Source organism: Drosophila simulans, chromosome X (assembly GCF_016746395.2).
Source record: "Drosophila simulans strain w501 chromosome X, Prin_Dsim_3.1, whole genome shotgun sequence".
Classification (NCBI taxonomy): Eukaryota; Metazoa; Arthropoda; class Insecta; order Diptera; family Drosophilidae; genus Drosophila; species Drosophila simulans.
The window spans coordinates 15,411,156-15,430,051 of record NC_052525.2 but is presented as its reverse complement, the minus strand read 5'-3'; the positions used below and the strand labels follow the sequence as shown (position 1 = coordinate 15,430,051).

The following is an 18,896-nucleotide window of genomic DNA, read 5'->3' as shown; positions in this document are numbered from 1 at the left end:
CGGATAAGTGTTGCACAACTGAAATGCAATTTCATTTTATGCAGAATATTTTTGATTCATTAATTAAAACAAATGCACACGCTTATTAAATCTATAGCCATATTAAATTGTGGATGCTGTAGAGTTTTAGAATTCCTACGCTTTACCGTGGCATACGAAATTCGGCAAAGCGTTTGGATTCTGAAACCCTATCGATCCATTATCATGTTATTAACAATGAAAACACTAATAGGTTAAGGCAATTATCGCATTAATGAAGTTTTAAGTGCTTTAAGCTGATTGCTTCCTTTCCTGTGCAAAATGAAAGGGGGGAGGGGCACATTTCCGGCCTTTTTGTCACATAAATTAAAGGAAGTATCTAGATCGTATGCATTCAAACAAGGCAGCAAATAATTTTAACTTTATTTCCACTTCAACTTAGCGAATAGTTCAATTTCGATATCAATCAAAGTGCTAAATGTATGAATATTCACTTTTTGCAGAAGCAGATTACACACTAGATGATTCATTTTGGAATGAAGAAAGTCCTGTTGGTGAGTTCAACATTGGTTCAACTAGCTGATGAAATTCCTATTTAAATGTGTGCCGCATTTCAGGAGAAGTGGAACGTTTACTTAAGGAGTACAGGCAAAACCAAGAGCTTGTCCGTCGAATCGGTGGTCACTATTACCAAATTATATATCCAGTACAGCTGCGCCATCACGAGAAGATGGGCATATCCACGCGCGAAGTCAGTCTCCCGAAGGTAAGAACTACCGGCGGTGGTGCGCTTCGTCACTACGCAAGTTGAACTGCCTCATCAAGTGAACTACATGATTAACCTTTGGTTATTTGCAGCCGGGACAAAGACCTCGACCGCACGACGACAGCGGCTTCAACCGGGGAAGAACAAAGGTATTAAAAGGGATTATAAACTTACATAAACTTTGAGACTAATTGGCCTGCATTTATGTTGCCACTTACAGAAACACTTCCATCGCACATCGTTGCTGATTAAAGCATTTAACCACAAATTTCGCCTGGACTTGGAGCTCAATTCGTAAGCTCTTATATAAAGTTAATTTAATTTATATTCAATGCATTTCACTTGCTCCTCGCAGACAACTTCTATCGCCAAACATACAACAGAAGCACTACCACGTGGGCGGATATCTTGTGGATGGAAATCGACATGTGAGTTAAGTTTTCAATAGTTCAGTACACTTGCCCAGTTTGTGTTTCATTACCAGCGATATAGTTAATACATCTCTCTGGCAGCATTTAAGCTAAACTAAACTACTTGCATCAAATCTTTGCAGGATATCGAGCACTGCTACTATCACGGCACTGTCAAGGATTACCCCGGAGCCAGTGCAGCATTCCATACCTGCAACGGCGTAAGTGGCGTCATCCACATCGGTAACGAGACCTTTGTCATCCATCCCTTCTACGGCGGAGATCTGTCCGTAAGTAGCCCACGAATGAACAGTTGCAGCAAGCTGGAGCACGTGGCAAATGCAATTATTTTCTCAATTTTCGCCCCAGAAACATCCCCATGTCATCTTCGAGGCGCGCACAAAGGCGAACAAAGGGTGCGCCAACTCGGGCAATCTGGACTCCTGGCGGCTATCGCGCCGCACAAAGCACTTGTCCGCCGGAGTTGCGGGCGTCGTGGAGGAGATCCTCCAGGCGGGCGTGGGCCGCAACAAGCGGGATGTGCGCGAGGCCACCAAGTACATTGAGACGGCCATCATCGTTGACAAGGCAATGTTCGATAAGCGCAATGGCAGCACTCGTGCCGAGGTCATCCACGATGCCATTCAGGTGGCCAACATAGCCGATCTGGTTGGTAACCATCACTCGATGCTATTAATAGCCATTGGTCAACAATTAAACATATATTTGCAGTACTTTCGCACGCTGAACACCCGCGTCTCGGTTGTCTACATCGAGACTTGGGGCAAAAACCAGGCGGTTATCGATGGCAGCAAGGATATCAGCAAGGCAATATCCAACTTCAATGACTACACCTCCCGAAATCTGTTCCAAATCGAGCGAGACACCACACAGCTGCTCACGTAAGAGATACATCCACTTGGAGATACTCACATGCTATATATACTATATCTTTTCCAGTGGCGAAACATTCGCGGGCGGCGAGGCTGGCATGGCTGTTCCCGAAACTGTTTGCACGCCCCGTGCTGTGGGCATCAGCGTGGATGTGAATGTGTATGAGCCGCACCTTTTGGCCGGCACAATGGCCCACATGATTGGCCATAACATCGGCATGGGACACGACGACGGACGTAAGAATTATCTCATCAATATCTCGCTCTGCTCCCCACCAAACCGAATCTCATTTTCTCCCTCTTCTTTTTGTGCCATTTCTGCCATTTTTGCCATTTTTACCATTTTTACCATTTATACCATTTTTGCCGTAGGCGAGGAGTGCTTTTGCCGTGACTGGCACGGTTGCATCATGGCCCAGTCGATTGTCGGCCAGGAGAATGTCCAGCCATACAAATTTTCCGAGTGCAGTAAAAAAGATTACATTGACGCATTGCGGACTGGCCACGGACTGTGTTTGCTCAACAAGCCAAATGAGGTGAGGATTCGGCGGAAAATGGTACAGCTCGTACCGGTTGGGAATTATAGACACGTAGAGGGAATACTTTCGAAGAAACTTCTTCTTATGCTGAATTCCCCTTGTTTCTATCAATCACTTTGCACCCTGTATAGATTGAGTTACGTCGAAACTGCGGCAACAAGGTGGTTGAGGAGGACGAGGAGTGCGACTGCGGAACTTTCGAGGAGTGTGCTCTGGACCAGTGCTGCGATGGCATAACGTGCAAGTTGAAGTCGGAGGCCCAGTGTGCCAGTGGTGCCTGCTGTGACCAATGTCGCGTAAGTTGTCGATTGCTTTTCTCCGATTTGTGACCCGTCTCATCGATACATTTGCCCCCATTTCAGTTGCGGCCAAAGGATTACATTTGCCGTGACTCCAATAACGAGTGCGATCTGCCCGAGTACTGCGACGGCGAGATTGGCCAATGTCCGTCGGATGTCTTCAAGAAGAACGGCTCTCCATGCGGTCTAAGCAAGACTGGCATCTCGGGTTAGAGAGCTATAGATAGTACATGTACATGTGACTATATGTAGATTTGTTTTGTAGGTTACTGCTTTCAAGGATATTGCCCCACGCTGAGTCTGCAATGTGAGGCGATTTGGGGTTATGGTGGCTCTGCTGCGGATCGCCAGTGTTATGAACAATTCAATTCTAAAGGCTCAATTAACGGGCATTGCGGTCGAGATGCCAATGAACACTACATTAAGTGCGAACCAGAGTAAGTGCATAGTATTCTACATACTCGTAGAAGATAGTATATAGCAAGGCTATTACAAATCAAGAAGAATCCTTGAGCAGTTATGAATCAATGTTATGAATCTAAAGGTGGTTCTTTAATACCTTTCCCATCCCATCCCATCCCACAGGAACGTCCAGTGTGGAACCCTGCAGTGCAAGGATGGGGAACGGCAGCCAGTCAACGATGGCATCGACCAGCTCTACTCGAGAACCATCATTTCGATCAAGGGCCAGGAGTTCGAATGCAAGTGCGTAGCAACTGGCCAGCTGGCTGGAGGAGAGCAGGTGATGTCCGCATAGAGATAGTCTCACAATCGTTTGAGTATTCACAGGGCGACCAGCGGGCAAGTGGGCTCCAACAGCTATCCGGAGCACGGCCTGGTCAAGGACGGAACACCGTGCGGTGATAATCTAATTTGCCTCAACCAGACGTGCGTCAGTCTCTTTCCCCACGTGGATCAGACCAAGTGCCCGGCCAATTCACAGGGTCTAGAGTGCTCAGAACACGGCGTAAGTTCAAACAAACAGTGCCATCTAATCTACATTACTTTTTGGGCGCATGCATGACGGGCATGTGACGAAGGATAACCATATAGCTATACAACTGTGCGATATTGTAGCATTACCCCGACCACACTTTGCTTCCCATCTCCGCATTCCAGGTCTGCACCAATACGAATCGCTGTTTCTGCGACATGGGATGGGGCGGCAACGACTGCAGTTCTGTCGTGCTGCTCACAACAGCACTGCCAACCGAAGCACTGCCCACGCCGGAAAACACCATCAAGATGGAGAAGAAAGAAACCCCATATGGTAAGAAGTGACTATGGTGTCGAGTTCAGCTTCAGATGCTTGTATCTCACCTTGCGCCAGAGCTGGAAGAGACTTCTGAACATAATGTTGAAATCCATATCGAATGGAGCTGGTCTAATCGAATCCAAACTATTCTATCCTAAGATCCTCAGAACTAGGGCTCTGCTTGAATCCGATACAGTAAAGCCTAAGCTATAAACAACCTACGATTATGATCGAGTTTTCGGCACTATCCCATTGTGTTGGCATCGATTCAAGCAGGGCTCTTTTCCAATCCAACACTGTGTTGTTGAACAAGGTCAGTATCGCCTGGTTTAATGACGTTGGCAACTCACAATTGAATAATTGGGTGCAATTCAGTTTTGTTACTTGTATGACAATGGTAGTCAGGTCGGTGATTTGTCGTTTCGACAGGGTAAGCCATTAAAAAATAACTAAAATTCAATTTCAATAAAGAACAGTAGGTTAGGACACGTTAAAATAAATAATTTAAAACCCTCCATTAAATCACACTCAAGTTTGGCAATTATTTAGATTTGTTACATTTATTACTTATCTTTTCAAGTTTTACCTCCGACTTTACGATGCATTTTCGACTACTAATACTAGTTATTATTTTCGTTACCTGTAAACTTCCCTGCCTGTCTTCACTCCAAAGGGAGGTAACTTTGAAATAAGCTGTTTTTTTATACTCTCGCAGCCGTACAAAAAGTTCAAGCAAAGGATATTGTATATATTCAAATATCTACAAGATTTTATCTTTAAAGTCGTAAAGACTTCCCCTAAATATGAGATACTTTCTACTCACTTAAATAGTATACGTATAAAGTCCTAGAAACATTTGAATGCCATTTAGTTGTATATCTCTATATGATATCCTACTTTCAGGACTTTCAAATGCTGTATGCAAACGGAAATAATCATTTATTTCTTTGTTTTTATTTTCGGAAAATGTTATAATGTAATTTAAAGCCGAAATACGAACAATGGCGCATATATATTTATATACTTTGATTGAAAATAAAACGCAACCACCATTTGCAGGCACCTCTGACCAAAATAGGATCAGCACATTAACCATGGTCATCATTTTAACAGTTATCGTCAAATGTGTCTTCATTAGTTTTGCAACACTGGCCGTTTGCTACAGGTAGAGTACCGAGCAAGTCAAGCTCTTCCTCTTATGAATTTAGCAACACTACAATCACCACACATAAGATTACACACACATTTAACATGCCAATACTTTTTTTCGATTTTTAACCTCAAGCTTACCATTTGTAAAGTCCGAAATATCTCTGAACTGAAACAAAGAACTTTTAGAAATATGTTTTCCTATCTGGATAATTCGCTCTTAATCCTTGTCTGGAAAATGTATATTTTAAAGTTCAAAAAGTTTAGTGGTATGGCCTGTTTCTTCTAACATTTTCATAAGATTTGTAAAAGTCAACTTTTTGACAATTTCCAATACTTCCTTTGATAAGCTTCAATGAGGTGGCCATTTAAAATATACATTCTTCAAATACATTTTTCAACACTAACGGAACAGGCCTCTGTTTTTGAAGTTCCGATAAGGGTACTCCTTCTTTTCGTACTCATGAAATGCTGTACATAAATCTTTGCCACATTCTATCTTATATTTAAACTTGGAGTTACTACATACACCACATACAAACATCAAACATTTTACTTTTTGACTGCCCTTTGGATTTAATCGCTGTGTGTAAAATATTCGTAGTGCTTTTATAAGTTTCGAAATTGTTCGTGCTTGTAATTTGTCGTCGTAATCTAAAAAATGTCTAATATCCATATTTTTTTTCGTATAATTTGGGTTCTTAATTCCATTATGGTTTCTGTATTATTTATGACAATATGCATATAAGAACATAAAATGAAAAACACAGCAAAGCATTCGAAATAAATTGAAAACAAAAATTATTCTTTATGAATTTACTTAAAAAAATTCAATTGCCAATTAAACAAGATGATTTGCAAGGTCATATTTTTTAGATTCTGATTTTTACTCACACCTCTCGTAGGCACACTCACCAGAACACATTAATCAGCCATCATTTATCGACTTACGCACACGATGTCAGAATGGGAAAATTAATAAACTTTAATATTTAAGGACGTAAAAATGCCAAAACGGTGAGCCAAATTTTAAAAAGAAAAAAAGTCAGGTATATCTACATACATAAATACCTGGTATGTGTGAAATGAAACTTCTTTACATGCTAAGTTTTCGAATTTTTTATAAACCTATCTTTTAACTGCACGAATTACTCGAAGTAATTGAAAATTAATCACAGCCTATTTGAAAATCAAAAAGAAACTCAATCAATCTATGTTTAGAGTAACTTTATGCAAAAAAAATTGGTGTCGTGGTGACGTAAAGCTTCGAGGGTATAAAAAACAAGCATTGCTTGCTTTTTCAACGTTACCTTCTTCTATTAAAGCAAAATTGATTTAGTATTTCAATTAATACTTTTCCAAAAATAATATTTCGTCAATATGTAACAAGAACTTTTATGAAAAGGACTAAAACTTTCCTGGGAAGCCTTTATCAAAAGTACTGCTTGCCACTGCTTGACAATATTCTCCCCCTGCGCGATCCAGTTTCGAATCTTATAGCTATAACCTGGGACGTTTATAACGTTTATAAATAATATGCGAAATGTTGGTTGTTAGTGGTAATTAGCACAAATCGATTACCATTGTCATAGAAAAGCGAACAAAAAGCAAAACATTAAACTTACTTTTAAGCAATTGTGAGAATCGTTTATCCGTTTTTTGGCCATTTCAATAACTTTGGCAATCCAAAAGAATATTTCTCAATGAGAACACATACTACAACGTATGCATGTTATCGTTGTTATAAGTTTATGTTTTATATCTTTCATAATAGTTAAGAGAAAATGAATTGAACTAACAAATCGGTACGAAAAAAAGAAGCAAATCAAAATTCCCAAAAAGATTAAGTGAGATGCCTATTATATCTTATTTCCCCCCAAATGCAACAAAACTTTGTATTTCCTTGTTTTTTCGGCTGACTCACAACCCAACTGCAATAATGAAATGAATAACTACGATAACTTCGATAACGATATCGCCATCGATCAATTCGATACTTACCTGGCGCTATCGCAACGCAACCCAACTAAAAATGGTATCGTACAATAATATGAAATCAAATCAAATCAAATGATCGAATTAAAATGTATTACTCCATTATACGAAACACTCGAACGAAACTGCACACACAAATGAATACAATGGGGCACATAACGAAAAACTTGGCTGAAAATTCCTCGTATAGAGAACTACCACGGCTCAAATACAGTGTTCCTAGTCGGTGTTCTAATGTCAGTTGTAGGGTTCGTTTTTATAACATTCACCTTGATGGCATTGTGCTACAGGTCAGTTGTAGTACATAGAAACTTCTCCCTGTGTCTAAGGTTAGTTGAAAAGAAGTAATGAAAAAGCCAGCTTTAAATACAAATACAAATTACAACCACAAAAAGAACAAGCAAAAAAAAAGTAACATAAAAATATATTTTTTAAAACTTCCAAAAAAAAGAAACACTTGCAAATGCAAATATGAAAAAACTTTAGTAAATTTGTTTATTTTGTTTCGCATTTTGATAAATTTGTCTGTGTCGTTGCATTTAAACCATTGTCATTGTTCATTTTTGTTAAGCTTCATATCCAAAAAAAAAAAAAGAAAAAACCCAAAACGTACTTTCTTCCACCGTGTAATATCTGAATTCCATTATCAGTAGCGTACGCTGGATTTACTTGAATATTTTATTGATTGTATTTCAGTAAATTGGTCCGTGTTTTGTTTCCAAGATACAAGAAATAAATTATTTACTCTTTGCTCAATAATCTGCGTACACAACTGCCTACCTCACACTTACCGCACATCTGTATACATCTTGCGATCTCTTTGATTCGTACACTCATGCAAACATTTTTCCAAATTTTAGAATTATTCCTTGTGGCAGACTTTGAATTCAGACTAGATCTGAGGTTCTGCAAGAACTCTGTTTCCTTAAAACTAATTTCAAAGTAACCAGTTTTGAAAAACAAGAAAATTATGTGGTTTTAAGGCGATTACAATAGTAAAATATTTTTTGAGGATTATAGTGATACCAATCGGCCTAATATAATATCGATTCGTTGCTAATTTTTGTATATATGTAAAAATAACTTTTTTGCGCTTTTACAAATTGTCCGATTTGAAAAACATAAATCTAAATTAAATATTATCAGGTTTTCTCAGGAATTTTACCCTAAACAGAAATAAACTATTTAAAAACCTAAAGATGTACATATATAATATTAATAATATAACTATAACAAGGACTATTAGGATTATGTTATTACTAATGAGTTTAAAAGTAACTTAAAAAATAATTACTTTAAAAAAGTACGAAGATTGGTTGCAATAAATATGTGACTCCTGCTTTTGAGTTCATATTTTTGTTCAACGAAATGTGGAAAAGACTGAATAAGGATTAGATACATTAACAAATTAAGTAGTTACGATATTGGTTTCATATTTTTATCTAACATGTTTCATTAATTATACCTTTTAGTTAGTCACCGATTCTGGCTTTAAATTCTTATAGTTTTTGAGTCAATAGCACACAATTTGAAAGCGGCTATACAAAGGATTGCCATTTGTGTATGTTATCGTTGTCGTCAGTACGGCGGTGATCTCGTTGACGTTTTTCATTACTACTTTTGTTCAGTTTAGTCTGTCCAGCACTATAATCATGCCAAACTATATCCATATATGTATAATCAACAAGAAAAATAATGCTGTTGTTTCTGCCACCACCATTAAACATACCTGCAGTACGAAACCGATACCGAACCCGAATCAGAATCAGAATCAGAACCAGAACCAGAATCCGTAACCGAATCCGTATCCGAACCCGATACATGGGGCATAACCGCCCCGTCGATTTAGATAACTTCATATATATAGTAACTCTCGTAGACCCGAACCCAAACTATTGAGTATGTGAATATGTATTCCTATAGCTAACCCCGCTAACTTGCAGCCCAAAGCCAAGAGTAGATATATACAATATACATCCACGACCATTGCCCATATATCCTCCAGTTATATGGGTACGTACATACATAAAGCCAAGCTGCAAACAATATGGCTTGCGATCGAAGACGATCGATATCTTGACTTCTCTTTGCGCTTAGGGCCCAACATAGATGAAACTGACTTTGAGCTATGGTGGTGCTTTCTGCAGAGTAAGCCTCCTGTGTTCCGAAGAGCCGTCTTTATGAAAGCGAATACGAATACAATGTACACACATAAAGCATTTATGTTTTGTTTGTGTAATATGGTATCAACATTGGGATCAAAAACAACACGCACCGACACAGATACAGATACAAACACAGATACAGATACAGATACAGATGCATATGCAGATACACAGATACGAACACGATAACATTGAAACACGAACAGGTACAGTTACAAATTTCAGAACAGATACAACAGAAACAGATACAGATACAGATACAGATACTGTGGCCCAGCCCACAACCGATATGGAAACCGAATACACCCATATCTTACTACTGTCGCAATGCATTGAAATTGGATACACCCAGAGTACAAAATAACGACATAGCAATCAGTAACCGTTACCGATCATACCCGGTTCAACATTTCGAACATCCAAAACTTCTCGTGCATGCCGAACAAAATGAAACACATCCGCTGAGAATGTATGTTTTGAGAACTTGCCGTGCGAAGAACGTCGGCGGCTTTTCAGTACATGAACAAAGCAATTACATTTGAGTTTCAATTACAATTATTTACATTTCGAATCAAAATTATTTCCTTCCTTGGACCTTCACTTAAAGTTTGTGCCGCACTGTGCGTAGAGTTGCATGTGCCTTTTCATTGAATTTTCGGTACTAGTTTCTTTATCCATATACCATATACCTGATTCCGCATGCGAAACATCTGCTAATTTGCTGTCCTTGTACTCTCCTCGGTATTTTCATTTAATCTATCTATACATTCTCGAAATTTTACTTTTGTATTATTTACAAGAGAACTTCAAAGATTTAATGCCTTTTTCTATCAACTTGGCGTGCATTTTACTTTGTGTATAGTTTTGAATGGCTTTCAACTTTTATATATATATATATATCTAAGTGCCTTTGCATTGAAAATGTTAATAATGCCAAATGCAAATTAAATTTAGAGTAAAAGTCAACATAAGTCTGTCATGAAAATGTCAAAAGAAACCTAAAAGATTGATGATTTTAGTAAATTTTATTGACTGCAAAGGCATTTGCTCTTCGGTTTACTGAAGCCATGTAGTTTTTTTATCCTTTTTTTAAGACCCTCTAAAAAATATGCATGTTTGGGTGTAAATATATATTTTGAAAGACCAGGCGTATATCTCTGTGTGTTCATTTTTACAAAACATATATATACAATTCATAACAAGAATCTTTATATTCAACCCAAAATGTTTATTCAAAATCTGTAAGCATTTGATTAATTAAGACTCTCATTGCAACATTTCGTTTCCAAACAACAATCAACAACAACATCAATATAATGATCCAACAAAACAAAATCAACAAAAAACCAAATTAAACCTATTCAAATCGGTATTTATCAAATCAAAATCGAATCCATAATAAAATCTCTTTGCAATCAAAACATATTTCAACGGGCCATTTCTATACACACGCATGCACACGCGATTATTTATGCAAATATAATTAAATAATAATATAAATAAATCAAAATAAAACAAATCGGGTGCATGCGTGTGTATGTGTGCACGTCTTTACCTCGTACTCTTCAAATAAACCATAAACATTGTTTATTTATTTACTAACCGAACCAAACTGAACCAACCCGAAACCAAACCAAAAACCAAACCAAAACCAAAACCAAAACCAAAAACCAAAAAAAAACATATACAAACCAACGAATTACCCATCCTGCCCCCCATAATTACAAAACACTCTGACGTAAAATTGATTTTGCTGCATAATTCAATAAAATAAATACGATAACTGACTTCATATATCTGTAAAACACGCATAACCTTACGCCTTAAATTATTACACATACTATATACATTGGAGTGTATGCAAAATCTATAATATATATAACGCATATAAATGAATAAACAACGACAACAACAACACCGTGAATGTGGGTAACCCGATGGCCACCACATAGGCGAAAGACCACTACGCTCAAGTACGATCCGCCCTATTCGAAGAAGCCAATTGCCAAGAGCTACGGCGGAGCGGCGACGGCACCCAATCACCACTCCGTGGAGGAGGTCTCCTTGGACGGATCCAGCAAGTTAGTCTATGCCAATCAGACTGGCTTCAGGTGTGTATCCTCAACAGACAACATCACAATTGGATTGTAAACGATGCAGCAGCCACTTGATCATGATAACCAGCTGATAAGTCGTTTACAGCACAGTGAATCTTTAAATTTCTGTTAGTGCACAGTGATGTACGATGCATCAGCAAGGCGACAAAATCTAACGAAACTTGCAAGCTGATACATCGTTTCTTATCGATATCGATATTCCTATTAGATAAGCGATGATGAAACTATTTGTAAGCTGCTGCTGGCTGATTCATCGTTTACCAACACCACAAGTAGCTTGGTTCCTCTTTTCCAACCGATACCATATGATATATGATATGCCCCCAATTTCATTATTATCCTTCACAGGGACAAGGGAATCCATGGACGACGCTACACGACATGTGGCGAGGACGATCAGTCACATGCAGGTTAATACATTATGTTTACAATTATTACATAACTTGTGCTTAGATTAGATTCACAAACAAAGTGGCAAGGGGTGTCACCGAAACCTCACAGATTCGAATTTCGACTAAAAGTCCCGAAACGGTGTCACAGAAATCGAAAATATAATAGAAAATTACAAATGCTTGCTATACCTTCCGGTTAAAAACATATAGTTAAAATTATAACTTTACAGATCTCTGAAACACCAAAGGATTTTTAAGAGGTTTTCCATTTCTCTTGAGATTTCAGTGAGATCCCTGATTTTGAATTTGTAATTGTATTTTAGGGGAGGTTCTCGTTCTATGGCCTCAAAAAGTTTTCATTTTCAAAAAAACAATATACTAAATCTTTTAGGGAACACATTAGGTAACATCAAAGCAACATTTCTTACACATATTCACGGAAATTAGGGATAAAATCAGTTTTTGCAATACAGTGAACGGGAATTTCCCCCTAAAAACTAAGTAATCGTATATTAATGGAAGAACGGTTTGCAATAATTTGTGTTCCTATGTTTCCCGCTTAACAGTTTAGATGCCTTCCATGTTAACGAGCTAAATTTGAATAGACTAACTCTTGATTATCGTTTACTGCTTGTACTCTTCAGAGCTTCTATTATTGCAGTTACTGTTTGACATTTAATACTCTACTCAATAGCAATCATAAGTTTATTTTCAGCAAACATATATGTTGTTTATTTCCTAACAAGCTTCTTATGCCCTTTTTAAGCGATCCGAGTTTTCAACTTTGTTTTTGTCGCAGCTTTTGTGAGAAGATTTAGTCAACTATTTGTGGGTTTCCTCAAGAATCTTAAACTAATTCAATTCATTCTATATAATCCTTGTCAAAGAGGTTAACAAACCCTTTCGACCCTATTGTATTTATATATGGGATCAGAATCAACATCCAAGTCGATCTTGTTAACTTATCTTATTGAAATTACCTAAAAAGGGCTGAAAAGCATTGTCTACATATCTTTTGTGTTGGCATTTTAATACCCTGTTTTGATATTTACGTTAATAAAGATATAATTAGTTAACTTTAACATTCTTCAAAGGGCATTTTATTTATTTACCTTATGTTGTTTTGATGTCAACGCAAACCATCGAAAGCTCATGTCCAATAATTACTTTTTAAATATTACTTTAAAGAATATGTACGCAAGACATAATAACTTTTCCGACCCTTCTTTATATACATATATATTCTTGATCAGCATCTGTCCGTATAAAACAGCCTGTCCGTTCGTATGAACGCCGAAAGCTATGCAACAAAGTATGGAAGTGTTGGGATTACAAATCACTTTTTGTTTTTTAAAGATATTATAAAATTATATTTTGGAAGAAAACTAGTAGTTTTTGATCAGTATTTTTGTTTACCCCCTTTTCAATTCTGAAAATTAGTTACCCAAAGCATATTTGACCTACTTTTATGTAACTTTGCATCGACTCGCATGATAATGGTGATCAGTAATATATAAACTTAATAGGGCTTACTACAACGAACACACACACACACAATTGACCAAGAATCGGGAATCTTTTTGCAAGGGACAAAGACTATTCACAAGTAGAAACTAATTGCTGTATGGAAATTGCATAAAAAATTAGCCAAACCAACAGAGTTCGAGTGAATAACTTACATACATGTGTAGGTACACCTGTCTTGTGCAAATTAAGTATACGTACATACATAAGACAACCCCACTATAATCGCTGTTTTGCAGTCACGCGCCTATTCTCTACCTGAAAAATTTGTACTATATTCCCTTTACATGCACATTGGAACTAAATACTAACGTCAAACCTAATGCATTATTATTGGCTGCCACAGAGAAGGGTATATTAAAGAAGCACGGCTACGGTCTGGTGCACGGTGAGCAGCTAAAAGACAAATGGGGCGATGACAATCAGTCCGATAACCTCGAGCTTATTACCCAAGACGGCACCCTGGCGTCGACGAGCGGCGGTGCGGCTGCCTCCGAGGTGGAGCGGACGCTCAAGTCACTCAATGGCTATCATGAGGACATCTTGGAGGCGCTGCGGAATGCGGCCACGCACCGGGGAACCGGAACCGGAAACACGCCCGTCGGCAGCGGCAGCCTGAGCGAGGAGATGCTGCGCAAGACGCTGCAGGACTGCAACAATTCCCAGCTGGGCTACTCGGCGGAGCAGTACAAGCGTAACATTGGATCCAAGTCCAGTTCGCGGGAGAACATCTGCGACAATGCCGCCGTCCATGCGATCATCCTCGATGGCAGCGGCGGCGGACTCGGCGGCATGGGACTGGGCTCGAGCGTGGGAGCCGGCGGCGGATCGACGTCCATGTCGGGTGGGATGCCGGGCCATGGCGGCACCATGCTGCACCATCATCGATCCCAGCACCAGCTGCATCAGCCGTCGACGGTGGCGCTGCAGCCGCAGCAGCTGGATGACGATGATGCACCGTCGACGGGACCGCTGCGTATACGCAATCTGGAGGACCTGATCAGGCAGCTAGAGCACCACTCGTCCCGTCACATGAGTCCCAGCGGATCCGAGGATATACGAATGTCGGAAACAGAGGCCGATCGACACTATAGATTAGAAAGTTCCGCGGCTTGTAGTGAGTCATCTCAAGGGTTAGTGTTATTTTCTGCTTCAGAACTTAATCACCGTAAACCTCTTTAAGTATTGGCACCGAGTCAGTCAGACACCCGAAAAGCCTGTCCTGTTCTCTTCTCTTCTGTTCTGTTCTGTTCTGTCCTGTTCTGTCCTGTTCTGTCTTGTCTTGTCTCGTCCTGTCTTGTATTGTCTTGTCTCGTCTTGTCTTGTCTCGTCCACATCAAACAATCGATCGAACCAATCGAACTAATCGAGCAATCGAGATATTAAGATATCGAGAAATCGCACATCCGCTTTAAACACACTTCAACATATAAAATGACTAACTGCTGTGACTATGAATATATAATTCATAATTTCTTAGAAGTTTTTAACACCTACTATCTGTATTGCGCTTTGTAACATGGTAATGAACGTAGGCAGTGAACAGTTGCTTCCCATTAACCAACCGTATTCTTAATAGTCAACGCGTTTTAAGTTTCCAATAGTCAATCTATGTGATACCAAAATTTCCAATTTACCACCCACTACTAAACTAAATCGTAGAGCAAGTGATTAATAACCCAATATATATTCGATGGCTTGAGAGTATCTCACATGTTCATTCAAACAACTAACGAAGACTAAAGCCTCATTACTCATCAAAAAGCATATACAAACCACTCATGATGTTACTTTAAAACCGAAAACTACTGACCTACCTACTACCATTAAGGCATGAAAGCCACTGCTTGTTTGTACTGCAGTATATTAAAATGTAATTCAAGCCAATGCCAATTTATATTCGCATTTCTTGCAGGCTTCAGGCTGGAATACCTTGTGTGATAAAGGTTGGTTGCCCCTCTAACTAACTCACTTATGTAACTTACTACCATCTTGATCTTGTGGTCTTATTTCTTAAGGGTCTTGACTTCACATCGTTTTCCTATTTACTATTACGTAATCACTTGCACATCTCTTTTTAAACAACAACAACTACAACAACTAAAACAACAACAACAACAACAACTTGCATTGTAATAGATGCGTTGACATTGCTCTTAAGTTCTCCTCATGGCTATCGGTCTCTGTTTTGGTCTCGGTTTCAGGCTCAGTCCAAATCTCGTTTGCCTGTCGTATCTACATAGCAGAACCATTAATCGAATAAAATTTCAAAAAAAAAAACGAAAAAAAAAATACTCCAAGTCCCAAGTCCGAAAAGCAGCAAATCCATAAACTCCCATGCCATTGAATAATTTGATTATTTGCTTGCCTTTTTCTTATCCTTATCGCCTATAGCTCCAATCAGCAAATACCACAATCTCAGAAAACCGCTACAATTCATGCGTCTTACAGCAGAAGCTGTCGTCCCCGTTCCGATGAGGAGTCCCGATTCACATTCGGTGGACGCTACCGACAGCCGGCCTCTTCTGGACGCCATGCGCCGCACCAGTCGCACTCACCCCACGCATTCGGACACCACACGCATCACTCCCATGCCCACGGACATGCCACGCACGGTCCACACTCGTCCCATCACTCATCGCACACCCATTTGCAGCAGGAGGACGAGGGCATCTACGAGACCGCTGACCACCACGAACGCCAGGTGGTCGACGCTCGACTCGACTGCCACGAGACACCAGATAGCGAGAGGTAGGTCCGAGTCACTATTACTGTCTCTTGGTTCCATTGCCAGGCCATTATCCACAATCCTGACCACGTAGAGGGCGGCTCCTAAACGATGCAGCAGCTGAGCTATCAAATATGCTCATCCTATATGATATGATATAATAAGATATAATATAATATAATATAATATAATATGATAAGCTGCTCAGAGGACCCTTCAGTTGAGGAGCTCTTGACCAGCACCTCCATTTGAGCCCAGCCGATCTGCTGCTGATGCATCGTTTATTGCCAGCTCAGCAGTTTGTAGCATTTGATTTATATCCAAATATGATAACCCACACACCCACAGTTTCCCCAACCCAATTGGCCTGTAACTTCTAGTTTATGGATTGATTTGATTAGATGCGTAATTCAAATTGAATAGCTTGATTGAGAACTAGACGTAGCATGTGACCATACCATATCCATCTAGCCCAATCCCAGACCCAATCCCAATCCGCTTCCTCGATGGCCCCCGTTTAATTTCTTACCATGTGCCGTTGTTCCTGCTACGATTATTATTTTCTAGTGATGACTTTATTCAAGCTCAACAACAGTTAGCCCGGTGGGCGAGTGAGGATGTGGTATCCGTCGTGGTATTGGACCAGCCGCCATCCGGTACAATGTCGGATTCCCAACCATACATCGACGTCGGACCCATTTCGGGGGCTATAGCGCAGCAGCAGCATCCGCATCAGCAGCAGCATCAGCAGCAGCATCCGCATCAGCACCACGGCGATCATCATCAATCCTCCGCAGCGGCAGCGGGATCGGGATCGGGAGCGGCAGCGGCGACATCGGTGGCCAACAGTTCTATAATGGCTTTGCCAATCGTCCCAAATGGTATAAGTGTAAGTCAGAGGGACTACTATCCATCCCCGCCCTCAACGGAAACGGAAAGCAGTGGAAGTGTTATCCAGCTGCCCATTCGTCGCGGTTTGCAATCGGCGGCAGCAGCAGCAGCGGCGGCAGACACGGCGGCACTAAGTCAGCATCAGCAGCAATTGCAGCTCCTTCAGCTGCCAATTTATCAGCAGCATCCGCATCAGCATCATCATCCGCAGCAATCAGGCGATACCAGCAGCAGCAACAACAGTCAGTCCGAACAAATCATCGAGAATGGCTGCTACCCGGAATATAAGCATTGATATTGTTATCTATATGATAGAGAAGATCATCCTCATGGTCCATATGATCCATGTGGTCCATGTGGTCCATGTGGTCCATACTGCATCCGAAATCGCGCATAGATCAACAATCAGCCACGCCCACTCCACTCACATGTGCCCGGAGCCAGCGCGCAGCTAGCTTTCTCTCTAAATAAATGAAATTTGTATCGACCTTTATGATTACTTTAGCATAGTTACCAATACGTTGCTCGTGTATAAGCACATAAATAAATGAATTTAGCCCTAAGTAGTTAAGTAAATAAATGTAAATGTGAAGACAGCAGACAAAAAACAAAAACCAAAAACCAAAACAAAACAAACCAAACTAGTTAACGTAAAATGGAGCGGAGTAAAAGTTAGCACACAAATTGAAGCGAGGTGGAAATGGAAAATGGAAAAGGGAAAATGGAAAATGGAATATGGAAAATGGGAAATGGTAAATGGAAATGAATATGGAAAAACAAACTTAACAAGCAACAAAAATGTGTATTCTTATGTGTGAGTGGTAAATAAATAGCCATACTTTATTCATAGATTAATAACAATTATTAAGTGAGTGCATCCCAATTTATATTCATAATCGTATAATGATACGTAAAATGATGAAAGACAACAAAAACCGAAACCGAAAGCAAAAGCTAACCAAAACCAAAACCAAAACCGAAAACAACAGCAACCGCATTAACGAAATAAATAATTAAAAATTGGGAAATATTTACATATTTTTTGCATACCTCGGACCAAGCAATGCCAACGTTCGAGTAGGAAAATCTTTCAACAAAAAAAAAAAACAAAAAACAAAACAAACCAAAAAACAAAAAACAAAGACCGTAAACAGAAAACCACAAAAAAGAATAAATAACAAAAAACAAAAAAAAAAACAAAACCGAAAAGACACAAATAAAAATAAACACAAAACGCAGCTGTAAATATGAAAATTAATATTTATGCTAGTTAGTAAATTATACGATCCTTTGCTGGACGTGTAGAGAACTTGAACATTTCGATGGTCACGGATAAGCGGCAGGAAAAATACAATTGTGCACTGGGCCCAGCCCGGGCTTTAAAAAACCCCCTTATTGGGGCAATCTTACACCGACTGATAGAAAATTTTGGGCTATATTGCCAGTTCTCGTTCAATAATCTTAAAAAAGAGAAAACCGAAAAACCAAAAAACCAAAAAACCAAAAAACGAAAAAAAAAAACAAACAAAAAACCAAATGGAATGAATAACAAAAACGCTATATACATAAAAATAATTAAAGTAATTCAAGAAAACGTGAAAACATGAAAGCGGAGAAAAATAAATCGGAAATATTAATATCTGTATGGTTAAAGTATGAATATGATCAACATAAAGTTAAGGACAATGCTAATGTTAATTTATCGGTTTTGAAACATCAGTAATATATCGTATTGTACCGTAAATTAAGCCATTTAGAATGAAACGTACGAATTAAAATTATTTTCCAGCTTTA

At 39.2% G+C, this 18,896-nt stretch overlaps 1 protein-coding gene across 16 annotated transcripts in view; it reads left to right on the top strand.

Annotated features, from left to right (window-relative positions):
* LOC6726092 (disintegrin and metalloproteinase domain-containing protein 11) overlaps positions 1-18,896 on the top strand; it is a 25,937-nt gene extending 7,041 nt beyond the window's left edge. For 4 of the 16 annotated variants that reach the window (XM_039297337.2, XM_039297336.2, XM_039297335.2 and 1 more), the window contains 22 exons: positions 483-533; positions 597-745; positions 838-894; positions 966-1,039; positions 1,101-1,173; positions 1,299-1,445; positions 1,525-1,824; positions 1,888-2,057; positions 2,116-2,285; positions 2,421-2,584; positions 2,719-2,883; positions 2,950-3,094; positions 3,152-3,323; positions 3,472-3,591; positions 3,676-3,853; positions 4,006-4,156; positions 7,476-7,614; positions 11,403-11,561; positions 11,916-11,977; positions 13,830-14,616; positions 15,878-16,234; positions 16,779-18,896. In XM_039297337.2, the coding sequence (XP_039153271.1) occupies positions 483-533; positions 597-745; positions 838-894; positions 966-1,039; positions 1,101-1,173; positions 1,299-1,445; positions 1,525-1,824; positions 1,888-2,057; positions 2,116-2,285; positions 2,421-2,584; positions 2,719-2,883; positions 2,950-3,094; positions 3,152-3,323; positions 3,472-3,591; positions 3,676-3,853; positions 4,006-4,156; positions 7,476-7,614; positions 11,403-11,561; positions 11,916-11,977; positions 13,830-14,616; positions 15,878-16,234; positions 16,779-17,397 (4,409 nt within the window). In that variant the 3' untranslated portion in view covers positions 17,398-18,896. Of the gene's footprint in view, positions 1-482; positions 534-596; positions 746-837; positions 895-965; positions 1,040-1,100; positions 1,174-1,298; positions 1,446-1,524; positions 1,825-1,887; positions 2,058-2,115; positions 2,286-2,420; positions 2,585-2,718; positions 2,884-2,949; positions 3,095-3,151; positions 3,324-3,471; positions 3,592-3,675; positions 3,854-4,005; positions 4,157-5,200; positions 5,307-7,475; positions 7,615-11,402; positions 11,562-11,915; positions 11,978-13,829; positions 14,617-15,398; positions 15,430-15,877; positions 16,235-16,778 lie in introns of those variants that run through there. The other 12 variants (XM_039297338.2, XM_016172507.3, XM_016172506.3 and 9 more) reach the window with 12 other exon arrangements.